The sequence below is a fragment of the Argopecten irradians genome, chromosome 6 (genome assembly GCF_041381155.1).
Source record: "Argopecten irradians isolate NY chromosome 6, Ai_NY, whole genome shotgun sequence".
Taxonomy (NCBI): domain Eukaryota; kingdom Metazoa; phylum Mollusca; class Bivalvia; order Pectinida; family Pectinidae; genus Argopecten; species Argopecten irradians.
In genome coordinates, this window is record NC_091139.1 from 36,971,927 (window position 1) to 36,989,379 (window position 17,453).

At 32.9% G+C, this 17,453-nt stretch overlaps 1 protein-coding gene across 1 annotated transcript in view; it reads right to left on the bottom strand.

Annotated features, from left to right (window-relative positions):
• LOC138325778 (zygote arrest protein 2.L-like) overlaps positions 1-17,453 on the bottom strand; it is a 31,421-nt gene continuing 13,968 nt past the window's right edge. Inside the window, exon 3 of the mRNA XM_069271664.1 lies at positions 1-491. Within this exon, the coding sequence (XP_069127765.1) occupies positions 404-491 (88 nt within the window). The 3' untranslated portion in view covers positions 1-403. The remainder of the gene's footprint in view (positions 492-17,453) is intronic.

The following is a 17,453-nucleotide window of genomic DNA, read 5'->3' on the forward strand; positions in this document are numbered from 1 at the left end:
ACAAAGTAAAACTCTTTATTCTGGAATCAAAATTGCAAGGTTAATTTACTTTTGGCTACAATTCAATGACAATGATAATTTTAATCCGTTATGTAAGGATTGAAGACTTTTTGTGAAATTAAAGACGTGTGTACAGAGTAAATGTTAAGATGATACTACATTTTTATTAATATTAGCAACTAATTCAGCATCAAAAGGCGAAGTATAACTCATTCATCACATATTATGATATACAATGGTTTCTGATTAGATATGTTAGATATTTCATTGCAATATTTATGATTAATACTATCAACTTTAAAAGTAGAAAAGTCGTTATCATAATCTAATCAATGTTTATCATAATCTAATCAATGTTTTTGTGCACACACACGAATGAACGGATCAAAAATGGCGAAGTTTATTAGTTCCCACACGGGTAACCGGATCTACATTTGTGGCAGAGTTCATTGCGATGAGCCTTGTTCGGGTCCACATGATGCTGGTCCGACCTGGGACAACAACAGAATGCTGCCTGTAAGTCCACCAGCTTTAGGACACTGGGAGCGGCTCCACCCTCTGTAGGGACTACAGTGCTAATCTTACATTTCCTTTTGCCAATCCCTGTTATAAAGTATTCCTGATCTGAACGATAAAAAAGACAATAATATTTATAAATGGTGAACTGCAACGTAATGTTCATTGCGAAAACCTTTCAACACTAAATTGTACATATACTGTAGTACCAGTGTGACACGTAATCAATTAAGGTTTTTCCTTACTTTTTATCTGAAGATATAATATTAGAAAAACACAAAATAATGATACATATAAGGCAGATTTAGCGGACTAGTCCCTCCGTCTTTGTATGATCTGCTAATAGCCCATTCCATAATTTGCTTGTTATCTTGTATTAGTTATAACCGGTGTATAAGTCCTTTGTTGTACGTATCCGATAACAAAATAGAAAGATTTCCTATTTCATACACCATGATATATGTAACCTGGATCTTAAGGTAGCTCCATACTTTTGGGAAAACCCATGTCATTTTTTTCTAACAGATCTTATTTTCTTGCATTTTTCATGTAGATTTCAAATCTGTAAAGATAAATGGGTGTTCTGGAACTACTTTTTGAGATATTTGAGCTTGAAATATACCATCCATGCAAATTTGCTGACCGAAAATAGAAAAATTCATAAAATTATGTTTTCTGTAATATTAGGGTGAATGTAGTCTTGATCCTGTTGATTTTTGTCCTAAATTTCTTACGATAGAACAATATACAAAACTATTTTATTTTTACAAATGCTAACTAATTTTTGTTATTTCCCAGGACCGTTTCTATACGTAATTATCATGTTTAGCCATATTTTCGCCCGTAAAAAGTCAATGAATAGGCCAAAAAGGAAATGAAAAACCATGTCAATTTCACAATATTTGTATATGATATGCCCAAGGTAATATATTTTTTCAAATATCATATAAAAACACGGGGTCCTCGATCAAAATTTCACAATTTTGTAAGCTTGAAGTTTGTAACTCGCAACCCTACCCCCATTTCATCCAGTGCTAAGATGGGTTTATATTTAACTATTTTTTTGAAAATCATGCCGCAAAAAAACATTCCACATCAGTTCATACGTTTTTGTGATATTATATCTGGTTTATGTCTGGAGTTTTTTTTATGATTTTTCTCCGAATTGTGTTGTTTAAAGGAAATCCGTATGCGATTTTTTTTAGAATTCCGGAATTTCGGTCCGGCCGGGTCCCCTCTTGTGATTTATAGCGACGAACGGCACTTCCGTGTTTAAAAATCCATTCCCATTTACGACAGGGACCGCAAAAACCTCAGAGATAGCATATAATTTTCACTTCACTGCTTTTATTTGATTTATTTAATGATTTTGAACTTTCAATATTATAAGTAGACAATTTACACCTATTGAAAAAATATCCAAGTGTGATGTCGTAACGTACCGGAAACCATCTGGAATTCAAAACAACCTTCGCAACTTCCGGTTTAGCGTCATAATGAATTGGCGCGATTTTCAAAAGTATGGACCTACCTTAATTCAGACATTTGGAAAGACAATTTTTTAAGTTAATTTAAACTTTTCCCAACGCCTTGAGTTGTGTATATCCACCCCTAAACTAGTTCATATTTAACCTGAATGCAAATGACCAATCACATACCAGCAGAAACTTCCTTTGCAGATTACAAAGAGGGACTTCCAACTTTAAAGTCCACAAGGTCAACCACAATATACTTTTATTCAATTTTTGATGCACATCAAATGACCAAATTAACTGCCTTCTGTTTGCCTATAATTGGAGAGTGATTTTTGCTCGTCCTGAACTGTTTTCAGTTTTACTTAGTAGGTCCATGAATGGATACTAGTTTAACGACAGTGAAAGTAGCCACTGGAGTGTCGAGGCTGTAAAATATATCCAAGCATATACCACTACTTTGGTGAAGTCGAACAGACGTAATTTGATAAACTATATGTATTGCGGTTTGTAATCAATTACTAAACAATATTAAGATGTGTTTCAAAAAAAATATTTTAGAAAAAACAAAACAAATTGTGCGAATCACACGCATTGTACCAAGTAACCATGTTATTTTGAGCACTTCTATTTGTAGCAGATATTCCTACCATTTGTTTGATCAGATTTGGCTTTATAAAAGCATACATATATATCTATATACATTAAACATTTTTGTTTGTAACGTTATTTATCAAACAAAGAAGTAAATCGGGAACCATCGGCACTTTTCGTAAACGAGAACCTGCGCGTACAGCGTCTAGAGAGACCGACTCCTCGCGTCCGCAAGATACCTGCTTACTCTAAAACCATCTTGCGCCCCCCATAACGATACACTACGATCATAAGAGTACAATGGAAACGCAATGCATGATATCCATGAGATGCAAAGAAATTTGTAATATGTAACACACATACCAGGTAAATTTGGCTTATACGTTAGCGCCCGGGTTTTTTTTTGGGGGTGGGTGTTAGTAACAAAACTAACATATATTCCCCATTCCATAAGGGTGAAAACCAGTGGCACTTCTCCCAGTGTTCTCTGAAAGTGTAATCACAAATACTTAGTTCTCGCAGACGGTATGTCGTGCACTCGAAATTAGCCATAAGGTGACGCTGACCTGGCATGGCGGCTAGAGTCCTAGAGTCTGGTCCGTAGTAATAAATCACATCCAGGAAAATTATTCCTCATCTCGGCTATGATGCAGCAATATATATATTGGGAACTCAGCCAGGAGTATTCCTGGAAAATACTACGTACAGTAGTTTTTAGTTTCAATTTCGTTTTTGAGACAGAAAAACAACAGTCGCACTATGGACTATCGATAGCAAATGTTGTATAATAGGAACGCCAGTACTTTTCTTCATATCAAATTTAAAGAGAGATAAATGCTATCAATGAGGTTTGTCATTGTGTGTGGTTTAGTCACAGTCAACACATTTTTGAACTTACCCTATTGCTCATAGAATTATTTTAGATTTCATTTTATGTTTTAATCAAAATTTAGGTGCAATCTAGAGTGTATAAACATCTGAAAACTATCTAGATGTGTTCCCAAACATATGAAGAATGTAGAAAATTTTTGTGATGTACCAATTTCGCTACCTTTTCGACGATTCCATGTTTTATTTGTCTTAGTCGGAAGAGCCATCTTCAAACATAAATTAAGATCGTAGATGAGAACAGAGGGTGATCCGTCGAATACATTATTTTTTTTTTTTTTTTTTTTTTTTTTTTTTATTGATTAAATAAAACATTACATGGGATGTCAACATCTGATTGAAAAAAATGACAATACATATGTTGATTTAATTGTTTTCTGGAAGATCTACCAGAATTTATGTTTTTATTAATTTAAGGTCCCCCCCCCCCCCCCCCCTCCTGAATTTTCAATTTAGTAATTAAGACTGTGTAAGAGGAACGTGAGGGAGTTGGAAAAGTGTAAATTTTTTGGGGGGGTCTGTTTTGACGAAATCACATGTAGTTTTCTTTTAAACATTTCGACACATCGTATCTACTCAGATGACAAGGCTTGATCAAGTGCCACAAAGAATACCGGCCTTACACTTGTGGCAGTATTCGCTAAGGTGAGCCTTCCTTGGGTTTACATGCTGATCGTTCGACCTGTCAGGACAGCGACAGGATTTTGCCTGTTTGTCCACAGTTAGGACACTGGAGCGGCTCCACTCTGTAGGGACTACAGGCAACGTTACATTTCTTACAGTCCTGCTGGTAATACGGTGCCTGTGGGAAACGAAAAGTGCTTCGCTATATTAAGATTAATTGCACTAGATTGTTTGATGACATTTTTGTTTTGTTTTTATTTGAGGTTCGTATGGTAACAACAGCCATGGCCACGTTGAGAATGGTAGTGGAAGACCAGTTCCTGCCAATGTTATATATCCTTTATAGGACGTCGTTATTAATATTTTAATGTATTTATATTACCAAAACAAGATATCTTTAAAATGTTCTTTGGTGATATTACATTTGAATGATATCGTCTATCAAAAATGTACAGGTGGCAATCCATCTATTATAATACATGTACATTTTATGTAGTCTCACTAAATAGGGGTTGATCTCACTAAAGTCAGGAGAGATACCGCCTATTCAATTAGGTCAATATCACTTATGAATCAATACTACAAACACATAGTGAAGCAATTCATATATTGGTCATGATAATTCAATTTGGACTTTCATTATGAAAGATTATGAAAGAAGGGGAATATCAGTTCTTTACTTGTGCGCCTTAAAATAGAAAGCATAGTCCATGTTTTAAGGATCTGCTCTGGTGAAAAGTCAAATTTATCTGATGACTAACATTTTTCTAATATCGGTTTTTGGAAATAGGAATATATACCAAAAAATGAAAATGGAAAATAAAAATAATATGGTGGTGTACCTGATTTTGATTTACTGTGAATCTAAAGTAGCTATTGGACGGCAATTGTGATTTTATCGGAATATCACTGTTTTGACCATACACATAACAACACCACCTAAAGCACTATTTTTCTGGTTGTCTGGTGAGTGGAAATATTTGCATAATTGGCAATACCAATGTTTTCTTTCAGAAATAATAATATCACACGATTAATACATTGGTTTTGTTCAGAATAGCAGTATATTTACCCCTACCCTCTAAATTTTGAAGATGAAAATACAATTTTTACAGCTTTTTACAGATTCAACGCTCTGTAGAAAAAGTTTTGATGACTAACATTTTCTAGAATGATGTAGTTCAAAAGAGAAAAGGTTGGTCTTTCTGAAATAAAATTAGGGTATCAGTGCTCAGTGTCCTTGATTTTTTTTCGGTTATAATTTTTTTCATTTTTCAGCATTTCCTGCTAAAACTTTATAATAACTTTAAATACACTAAGATGTAATAAAAAATCTAATTAGTATAAATTTCACTCTTAAATGCTTCATATTTTCATCACATACGTACATTAACCCCGTTTCCCATTGAAAAGACCTGAGCACTCTCCCAGTTAGCATTACAGGATGGACAGAGGAAGTACCCGTACTGACGTGGTCCTGGCATGCTGACCGATATACTGATGTATGATCACGTTACATAATGTCTGGTTCATTTTATTAAATACGATAAAGGCTGATAGTATTCGGTAATTAGCCAGATGTAATTTTCATTTTCATTTTCGTGAAATAATATCATTAGTGTCATCGGGGCAACTGATATCAGAGGTTATAAACAGGTAAACAAATAAATACTATATCTACACGTAATATCACCCCTATCTAAAAGCTTGGCATGTTGTGGTATTATCTGTGCGTAATATGTTATGTTTCGCTGGTTTTTTCGACGCCTTTTATTTTTATTTTTCTTATTGTATTTCATACTTACCTGATGTTGTTACAATGACTATTTTCCTTATTAATATTCATGTAACATTATAACACATTACTTTGGTAAATAATTACATATCCTGACAATATCGATAAAAGTCTTAATGACTCCCAAGATACCAGTGTTTTTGATAATACTTTTATAAAATATAGAACAAATTGTGATGAAAAAAGAACAATTTAGGAAACCGCTTAAAGGGACTAAATCGCTAAAAAATTATGTAATAAAAGGATAAAAAGAATAATAGGACTAAAATTAATTGTAAAAGTTGTGTACTTTGTGTTAATAACAATATTTAAAAGTTTGTATAACAATTTTGTTCAAAATGGAGAAAAACTGAAAATAAATAGGACCGACCTAGTCACTATTTTCATATTATTATGAAGGAAATCTCATCTGTCTAATGGACATATCTACTATCGACTGAAAACACAAATTTATCGACTACAGGTTCCTGATTACTGTGTTAATCTAATAAATGTTGAAACGTATGCAAAAGTTTTGTGAAGAGTTTCTAAGTGTAAATAATCCTATACTGTACAGGTTTTTGTAGCCATAAAGAAGGGTTTTCATTATATTATATGGTTTTATACTTGCTTCTACCATTATTTTATTTTCATTTGTCATGATATTATGTACTATTCCGCTAAACCTGCAAATATTATTAGGCTTTTAAAAAATGGCCTAATATATAGACTTTATAATAAGGAAAAAAATGGCGAAAAACTAATAATATAGGCATGTTTAACGGACTAAGTAAATACGTGTATTTCTTTTATCATTATATCAATATTTGACATTCCGTATACATTGTATATCCTTACACGTAGTTATAATGTCTGTCCGTCTAATGGCCATTCCCTATATATCTCTAGTTATAGTCTTTATCCGTCTAATGGACTTTCCTTATATAGCCCTAGCTATAACATATATCCGTCTAATGGAAATTCCCTATATATCCTTAGTTATAGTGTCTATCCGTTTAATGGACATTCCCTATATATAACTAGTTGTAGTTTCTATCCGTCTAATGGACATCCCCCTTTATGTCACTAGTTATATAACTTTTTTACATCTGATTTACTTTAAAAAATCAGCCTAACTATATATCTAAATTTTATGTGTACTTTTATGTATTCAAAGCAAAAATATACCTTACATATACATTGTAGACCTATGTTATATATATGTTTGCTTAATAATGTACATGTACACCTGTATTCATGTATAATATATACATAATTAACGGGTGAAAATACCTCTCACTTCTTGTCATATTTCCATCAAATACTCTAAAGCTTCATAGAACTATGCTGTTTTACTTGGCAATGCAGATGGGGTCGGGGTTTTAGGGGGTCAGGGGGGGGGGGGGGCAAATGCCTCCCCGTTTCCCAGGACGAGGGCAAACATTTCTTGTTGCCCCCCCCCTCCATTTTTGCCGACTGAAATGTTCTAAAATTGCACATTTGATAGAAAAAAGGGTCCTCCTGCACATTTTCATGAACTAGACTTAAAATGTCAATCAGGGGATTCTACGTACTATTTTAAAAATGTCTCTTAAAAGATTCATCTGTTTATATGACTTAGCAAAACAATTAATTCATAATTATTTTGTGTTAAACAACAATGTACCGATGGTGTGAAGCCGGTATGTTCAGATCGAGTTGCATAGATATGACGGCATTCACAATTACCAATTCTTAAAGCAGGTAACTTTAAATAAAAAAAGTGTTATGTTAAGAACGCTTTAAAATCATTAAAACATATCGTAAAACTCATCACAGCCATTCTAAATCTAATACTTTTACCCGGGGGAGACCCTCGGACCTCCTCAAACACCCAAATCTCGCGCCTTCCAGCGCTCCCGCATTCATCAAAATGCGTCGTAAAATTCTAAATCGTAATGTATTTCCCGGGGGAGACCCCCGGACCCCTCAAACACCAAATTCTCGCGTCTTCGGCGCTCGCAAATTCATCAAAATGCATCGTTAAACTCATCTTAGCCATTCTAAATCGTAATATTTTTTTTCTCGTAGGAGATTGTCGCCCCCCCCCCCCCCCGCCCCAAACACCAAAATATCGCACCTTTGGCGCTAGCATGGCAATTTGGCCAACCCCCCCTCCCCCCTATTACGTTTCTTTCTACGCCACTGAGATACGCTGTAAATGTATCGGCTATTACGCTTAATCAGGCCAATGTAACCGATAAAATACATCTGTATCCATTAGCCGGATGAGATTTTCAGCGACCTCGATTCCGAACTCGAAGATGTTCAATGCCGACAGATACAATTTCTTGTTGTGTTTGGCGATATTTTAACGTTGATAAACATTGCCAATAGTTCAAATTAAATGTTGTAATTTTGAAAACTTTCTAATTTCAGGTATAAGAACGTTTGTAGGAAGTCAAAAACCCTAAGAAATCTATGTAAATCTAATGATTTAGTAACTTTAATTGATTTCTGTAATTTTGTTATGAATTATCGGGTTTTACTGATCTCAAAGTAATTGAACGTGTGTGTACATTTGAAATTTTGTAAATTATTACTTTATTTTAAGTATTTTTATTATGCCAGTAATTTTGAAAACTTTCTAATTTCAGGTATAAGAACGTTTGTAGGAAGTCAAAACCCTAAGAAATCTATGTAAATCTAATGATTTAGTAACTTTAATTGATTTCTGTAATTTTGTTATGAATTATCGGGTTTTACTGATCTCAAAGTAATTGAACGTGTGTGTACATTTGAAATTTTGTAAATTATTACTTTGTTTTAAGTATTTTAATTATGCCAGTACTCCTTAAATATATGGTATACGGAAGCTTGGTATTACCCCATTTGAAAAGATTAATCTCATATTGGTCATGGTTGACTCATTCTAAAAGTAGTCAATTTAATGGAACTTTATACCGACTTCTTTGTTACATTCATCATTTTTGAAAATAAGCCTGTTACATGTGTATGTTTTGTAAAATATTTAACAAGTGCGAGATGAGCTACTTGTGGAATAAACAATTTACTTCTGATTATAATCCTTAAAGGTTAAAACAGGTTATCAAAATACGATTACATGACAAGTATTTACAGAACTGGGAGAGTGATGTGAATAACTCTAAATCTATAAGTTATAGAATATTTGAAAATACGCATCATTTTGAAAAGTTTTAGATATTTAAGATGATAGAGACAGAATAACATTGTGCAAATTTCCTACAACCATCCATAAATTTATTGTTGAAACAGGCCGATAACAACAGATTTTATACTCTGAAAGAAAATGTCAACATTGTAATAGTCAGCAAACTGGCAATGAATTTCATTATATATTAGAATGTAGTACCTTATCCGCCCAAAGAACTATGTATATTGATCAATATGTTTGGCTACGGCCAAATGTTATAACGTTTAATGAACTAATGAACTCTGCTTACATAAAAACATTGAAAAATTGTGTACGTTTATAATGGTTAATTAACAATATTATTTTTTCTCCTTAGCTCATCTTATCCATTTAACAAATGCTGTGTACCATAATCGAATATGTTATAAAAAAAAGAGAAAAAAATGTCCGTCTGTCCCTTTAAACGCACTTCTAAGATTCTGGAAGTAACATTTTGATTGGCCAACTTGAAAGGTCAACAAAACGTGACCCTTGATGGGATATTGTCAAATGATCTATGAATACTTCCACCCGGAAGAAATTATTCTAACTAGTAATAGATTACAACTCTTAGTTCAACAACAGTATTATGAAAACCAAGAAGTCGTACTCTGATATTTCAACCAGATGCGTATGGCATCAATAATAAATAATGGATGAGACAATAACAAAAATCCCGACAGCTTCTACCTGTATTTGATTTGTTTCTAATTAGTAGTATGTCACGTCAACAAGGTTATCTACCTAAAATTGATTATAAAAACACAATATCAGACTTTTGACTGGTATCACAGTAAAAGTCGGTAAAAGCTAAAAATTCGAGGTTTTTCAAATAGTTCAGCATATATCTGCATATCTTAAAATCAAGTATTGTTCCATAACATATAAAATACATTAGATTAAACGTGTATTGAAACATAGTGCTATTTTGATAATCAGGATTTGCCTTATATGTGACGAGTTCAGGATTCGACCAGTTCTGTACACAAATGTTCGAGCGATGAGAAAGAGTTATCTTTTCCCTAGCAACCACGAGATATTCCTGTGAAGTATGGGAGAAAAAACCAATTCTGACCTATCAAGTTGCTTTCCTTCAATATATGGCGCCTGACATTAGGGACATCTAACATGATGTTTTCATTTAAACAAGACTGAGAACAACACGAACGTGCAATAACCAACCGCATTATTGGGAACTCAGCCAGGAGTATTCCTGGAAAATACTACGTACAGTAGTTTTTAGTTTCAATTTCGTTTTTGAGACAGAAAAACAACAGTCGCACTATGGACTATCGATAGCAAATGTTGTATAATAGGAACGCCAGTACTTTTCGTTCATATCAAATTTAAAGAGAGATAAATGCTATCAATGAGGTTTGTCATTGTGTGTGGTTTAGTCACAGTCAACACATTTTTGAACTTACCCTATTGCTCATAGAATTATTTTAGATTTCATTTTATGTTTTAATCAAAATTTAGGTGCAATCTAGAGTGTATAAACGTCTGAAAACTATCTAGATGTGTCCAAACATATGAAGATTGTTGATAATTGTGATGTACCATTTCGCTACCTTTTCGACATTCTTGTTTTATTTTCTTAATCGAAGCCATCTTCAAACATAAATTAAATCGTATGAGAACAAGGGTGTCGTCGAATTCATTATTTTATTGATTAATAAAACATTACATTGATGTCAACATCTGATTGAAAAATGACAATACATATGTTGATTTAATTGTTTCTGGAGATCTACAGATTATTTTTATTTAATTTAAGTCCTGAATTTCAATTAGTAATTAAGACTGTGAAAGAGGAAAGTTGAAAAGCATCGCTATATTAAGATTAATTGCACTAGATTGTTTGATGACATTTTTGTTTTGTTTTTATTTGAGGTTCGTATTGGTAACAACAGCCAGGGCCACGTTGAGAAGGTAGTGGAAGACCAGTTCTGCCATGTTATATTCCTTTATAGGACGTCGTTTTAATATTTAATGTTTTATATCACCAAACAAGATATCTTTAAAATGTTCTTTGGTGATATTACTTTGAATGATATCGTCTATCAAAAATGTACAGGTGGCATCATCTATTATAATACATGTACATTTTATGTAGTCTCACTAAATAGGGGTTGATCTCACTAAAGTCAGGAGAGATACCGCCTATTCAATTAGGCAATATCACTTATGAATCAATACTACAAACACATGGAAGCAATTCATATATTGGTCATGATATTCAATTTGGACTTTCATTATGAAAGATATGAAAGAATGGGAATATCAGTTCTTTACTTGTGCGCCTTAAAATAGAAAGCATAGTCCATGTTTTAAGGATCTGCTCTGGTGAAAAGTCAAATTTATCTGATGACTAACATTTTTCTAATATCGGTTTTTGGAAATAGGAATATATACCAAAAAATGAAAATGGAAAATAAAAATAATATGGTGGTGTACCTGATTTTGATTTACTGTGAATCTAAAGTAGCTATTGGACGGCAATTGTGATTTTATCGGAATATCACTGTTTTGACCATACACATAACAACACCACCTAAAGCACTATTTTTCTGGTTGTCTGGTGAGTGGAAATATTTGCATAATTGGCAATACCAATGTTTTCTTTCAGAAATAATAATATCACACGATTAATACATTGGTTTTGTTCAGAATAGCAGTATATTTACCCCTACCCTCTAAATTTTGAAGATGAAAATACAATTTTTACAGCTTTTTACAGATTCAACGCTCTGTAGAAAAAGTTTTGATGACTAACATTTTCTAGAATGATGTAGTTCAAAAGAGAAAAGGTTGGTCTTTCTGAAATAAAATTAGGGTATCAGTGCTCAGTGTCCTTGATTTTTTTTCGGTTATAAATTTTTTTCATTTTTCAGCATTTCCTGCTAAAACTTTATAATAACTTTAAATACACTAAGATGTAATAAAAAATCTAATTAGTATAAATTTCACTCTTAAATGCTTCATATTTTCATCACATACGTACATTAACCCCGTTTCCCATTGAGAAGACCTGAGCACTCTCCCAGTTAGCATTACAGGATGGACAGAGGAAGTACCCGTACTGACGTGGTCCTGGCATGCTGACCGATATACTGATGTATGATCACGTTACATAATGTCTGGTTCATTTTATTAAATACGATAAAGGCTGATAGTATTCGGTAATTAGCCAGATGTATTTTCATTTTCATTTTCGTGAAATAATATCATTAGTGTCATCGGGGCAACTGATATCAGAGGTTATAAACAGGTAAACAAATAAATACTATATCTACACGTAATATCACCCTATCTAAAAGCTTGGCATGTTGTGGTATTATCTGTGCGTAATATGTTATGTTTCGCTGGTTTTTTTCGACGCCTTTTATTTTTATTTTCTTATTGTATTTCATACTTACCTGATGTTGTTACAATGACTATTTTCCTTATTAATATTCATGTAACATTATAACACATTACTTTGGTAAATAATTACATATCCTGACAATATCGATAAAAGTCTTAATGACTCCCAAGATACCAGTGTTTTTGATAATACTTTTATAAAATATAGAACAAATTGTGATGAAAAAAGAACAATTTAGGAAACCGCTTAAAGGGACTAAATCGCTAAAAAATCATGTAATAAAAGATAAAAAGAATAATAGGACTAAAATTAATTGTAAAAGTTGTGTACTTTGTGTTAATAACAATATTTAAAAGTTTGTATAACAATTTTGTTCAAAATGGAGAAAAACTGAAAATAAATAGGACCGACCTAGTCACTATTTCATATTATTATGAAGGAAATCTCATCTGTCTAATGGACATATCTACTATCGACTGAAAACACAAATTTATCGACTACAGGTTCCTGATTACTGTGTTAATCTAATAAATGTTGAAACGTATGCAAAAGTTTTGTGAAGAGTTTCTAAGTGTAAATAATCCTATACTGTACAGGTTTTTGTAGCCATAAAGAAGGGTTTTCATTATATTATATGGTTTTATACTTGCTTCTACCATTATTTTATTTTCATTTGTCATGATATTATGTACTATTCCGCTAAACCTGCAAATATTATTAGGCTTTTAAAAAAATGGCCTAATATATAGACTTTATAATAAGGAAAAAATGGCGAAAAACTAATAATATAGGCATGTTTAACGGACTAAGTAAATACGTGTATTTCTTTTATCATTATATCAATATTTGACATTCCGTATACATTGTATATCCTTACACGTAGTTATAATGTCTGTCCGTCTAATGGCCATTCCCTATATATCTCTAGTTATAGTCTTTATCCGTCTAATGGACTTTCCTTATATAGCCCTAGCTATAACATATATCCGTCTAATGGAAATTCCCTATATATCCTTAGTTATAGTGTCTATCCGTTTAATGGACATTCCCTATATATACCTAGTTGTAGTCTCTATCCGTCTAATGGACATTCCCCTTTATGTCACTAGTTATATAACTTTTTTACATCTGATTTACTTTAAAAAATCAGCCTAACTATATATCTAAATTTTATGTGTACTTTTATGTATTCAAAGCAAAAATATACCTTACATATACATTGTAGACCTATGTATATATATGTTTGCTTAATAATGTACATGTACACCTGTATTCATGTATAATATATACATAATTAACGGGTGAAAATACCTCTCACTTCTTGTCATATTTCCATCAAATACTCTAAAGCTTCATAGAACTATGCTGTTTTACTTGGCAATGTAGATACAGGGGCGTAGGAAGCGGGTGTGGGAGGTGGGGTCGGGGTTTTAGGGGGTCAGGGGGGGGGGGGGGGGGGGCAAATGCCTCCCCGTTTCCCAGGACGAGGGCAAACATTTCTTGTTGCCCCCCCCCCCTCCATTTTTGCCGACTGAAATGTTCTAAAATTGCACATTTGATAGAAAAAAGGGTCCTCCTGCACATTTTCATGAACTAGACTTAAAATGTCAATCAGGGGATTCTACGTACTATTTTAAAAAATGTCTCTTAAAAGATTCATCTGTTTATATGACTTAGCAAAACAATTAATTCATAATTATTTTGTGTTAAACAACAATGTACCGATGGTGTGAAGCCGGTATGTTCAGATCGAGTTGCATAGATATGACGGCATTCACAATTACCAATTCTTAAAGCAGGTAACTTTAAATAAAAAAAAGTGTTATGTTAAGAACGCTTTAAAATCATTAAAACATATCGTAAAACTCATCACAGCCATTCTAAATCTAATACTTTTACCCGGGGGAGACCCTCGGACCTCCTCAAACACCCAAATCTCGCGCCTTCCAGCGCTCCCGCATTCATCAAAATGCGTCGTAAAATTCTAAATCGTAATGTATTTCCCGGGGGAGACCCCCGGACCCCTCAAACACCAAATTCTCGCGTCTTCGGCGCTCGCAAATTCATCAAAATGCATCGTTAAACTCATCTTAGCCATTCTAAATCGTAATATTTTTTTCTCGTAGGAGATTGTCGCCCCCCCCCGCCCCAAACACCAAAATATCGCACCTTTGGCGCTAGCATGGCAATTTGGCCAACCCCCCCTCCCCCCTATTACGTTTCTTTCTACGCCACTGAGATACGCTGTAAATGTATCGGCTATTACGCTTAATCAGGCCAATGTAACCGATAAAATACATCTGTATCCATTAGCCGGATGAGATTTTCAGCGACCTCGATTCCGAACTCGAAGATGTTCAATGCCGACAGATACAATTTCTTGTTGTGTTTGGCGATATTTTAACGTTGATAAACATTGCCAATAGTTCAAATTAAATGTTGTAATTTTGAAAACTTTCTAATTTCAGGTATAAGAACGTTTGTAGGAAGTCAAAAACCCTAAGAAATCTATGTAAATCTAATGATTTAGTAACTTTAATTGATTTCTGTAATTTTGTTATGAATTATCGGGTTTTACTGATCTCAAAGTAATTGAACGTGTGTGTACATTTGAAATTTTGTAAATTATTACTTTATTTTAAGTATTTTTATTATGCCAGTAATTTTGAAAACTTTCTAATTTTCAGGTATAAGAACGTTTGTAGGAAGTCAAAACCCTAAGAAATCTATGTAAATCTAATGATTTAGTAACTTTAATTGATTTCTGTAATTTTGTTATGAATTATCGGGTTTTACTGATCTCAAAGTAATTGAACGTGTGTGTACATTTGAAATTTTGTAAATTATTACTTTGTTTTAAGTATTTTAATTATGCCAGTACTCCTTAAATATATGGTATACGGAAGCTTGGTATTACCCCATTTGAAAAGATTAATCTCATATTGGTCATGGTTGACTCATTCTAAAAGTAGTCAATTTAATGGAACTTTATACCGACTTCTTTGTTACATTCATCATTTTTGAAAATAAGCCTGTTACATGTGTATGTTTTGTAAAATATTTAACAAGTGCGAGATGAGCTACTTGTGGAATAAACAATTTACTTCTGATTATAATCCTTAAAGGTTAAAACAGGTTATCAAAATACGATTACATGACAAGTATTTACAGAACTGGGAGAGTGATGTGAATAACTCTAAATCTATAAGTTATAGAATATTTGAAAATACGCATCATTTTGAAAAGTTTTAGATATTTAAGATGATAGAGACAGAATAACATTGTGCAAATTTCCTACAACCATCCATAAATTTATTGTTGAAACAGGCCGATAACAACAGATTTTATACTCTGAAAGAAAATGTCAACATTGTAATAGTCAGCAAACTGGCAATGAATTTCATTATATATTAGAATGTAGTACCTTATCCGCCCAAAGAACTATGTATATTGATCAATATGTTTGGCTACGGCCAAATGTTATAACGTTTAATGAACTAATGAACTCTGCTTACATAAAAACATTGAAAAATTGTGTACGTTTATAATGGTTAATTAACAATATTATTTTTTCTCCTTAGCTCATCTTATCCATTTAACAAATGCTGTGTACCATAATCGAATATGTTATAAAAAAAAGAGAAAAAAATGTCCGTCTGTCCCTTTAAACGCACTTCTAAGATTCTGGAAGTAACATTTTGATTGGCCAACTTGAAAGGTCAACAAAACGTGACCCTTGATGGGATATTGTCAAATGATCTATGAATACTTCCACCCGGAAGAAATTATTCTAACTAGTAATAGATTACAACTCTTAGTTCAACAACAGTATTATGAAAACCAAGAAGTCGTACTCTGATATTTCAACCAGATGCGTATGGCATCAATAATAAATAATGGATGAGACAATAACAAAAATCCCGACAGCTTCTACCTGTATTTGATTTGTTTCTAATTAGTAGTATGTCACGTCAACAAGGTTATCTACCTAAAATTGATTATAAAAACACAATATCAGACTTTTGACTGGTATCACAGTAAAAGTCGGTAAAAGCTAAAAATTCGAGGTTTTTCAAATAGTTCAGCATATATCTGCATATCTTAAAATCAAGTATTGTTCCATAACATATAAAATACATTAGATTAAACGTGTATTGAAACATAGTGCTATTTTGATAATCAGGATTTGCCTTATATGTGACGAGTTCAGGATTCGACCAGTTCTGTACACAAATGTTCGAGCGATGAGAAAGAGTTATCTTTTCCCTAGCAACCACGAGATATTCCTGTGAAGTATGGGAGAAAAAACCAATTCTGACCTATCAAGTTGCTTTCCTTCAATATATGGCGCCTGACATTAGGGACATCTAACATGATGTTTTCATTTAAACAAGACTGAGAACAACACGAACGTGCAATAACCAACCGCATTATTGGGAACTCAGCCAGGAGTATTCCTGGAAAATACTACGTACAGTAGTTTTTAGTTTCAATTTCGTTTTTGAGACAGAAAAACAACAGTCGCACTATGGACTATCGATAGCAAATGTTGTATAATAGGAACGCCAGTACTTTTCGTTCATATCAAATTTAAAGAGAGATAAATGCTATCAATGAGGTTTGTCATTGTGTGTGGTTTAGTCACAGTCAACACATTTTTGAACTTACCCTATTGCTCATAGAATTATTTTAGATTTCATTTTATGTTTTAATCAAAATTTAGGTGCAATCTAGAGTGTATAAACGTCTGAAAACTATCTAGATGTGTCCAAACATATGAAGATTGTTGATAATTGTGATGTACCATTTCGCTACCTTTTCGACATTCTTGTTTTATTTTCTTAGTCGAAGCCATCTTCAAACATAAATTAAATCGTATGAGAACAAGGGTGTCGTCGAATTCATTATTTTATTGATTAATAAAACATTACATTGATGTCAACATCTGATTGAAAAATGACAATACATATGTTGATTTAATTGTTTCTGGAGATCTACAGATTATTTTTATTTAATTTAAGTCCT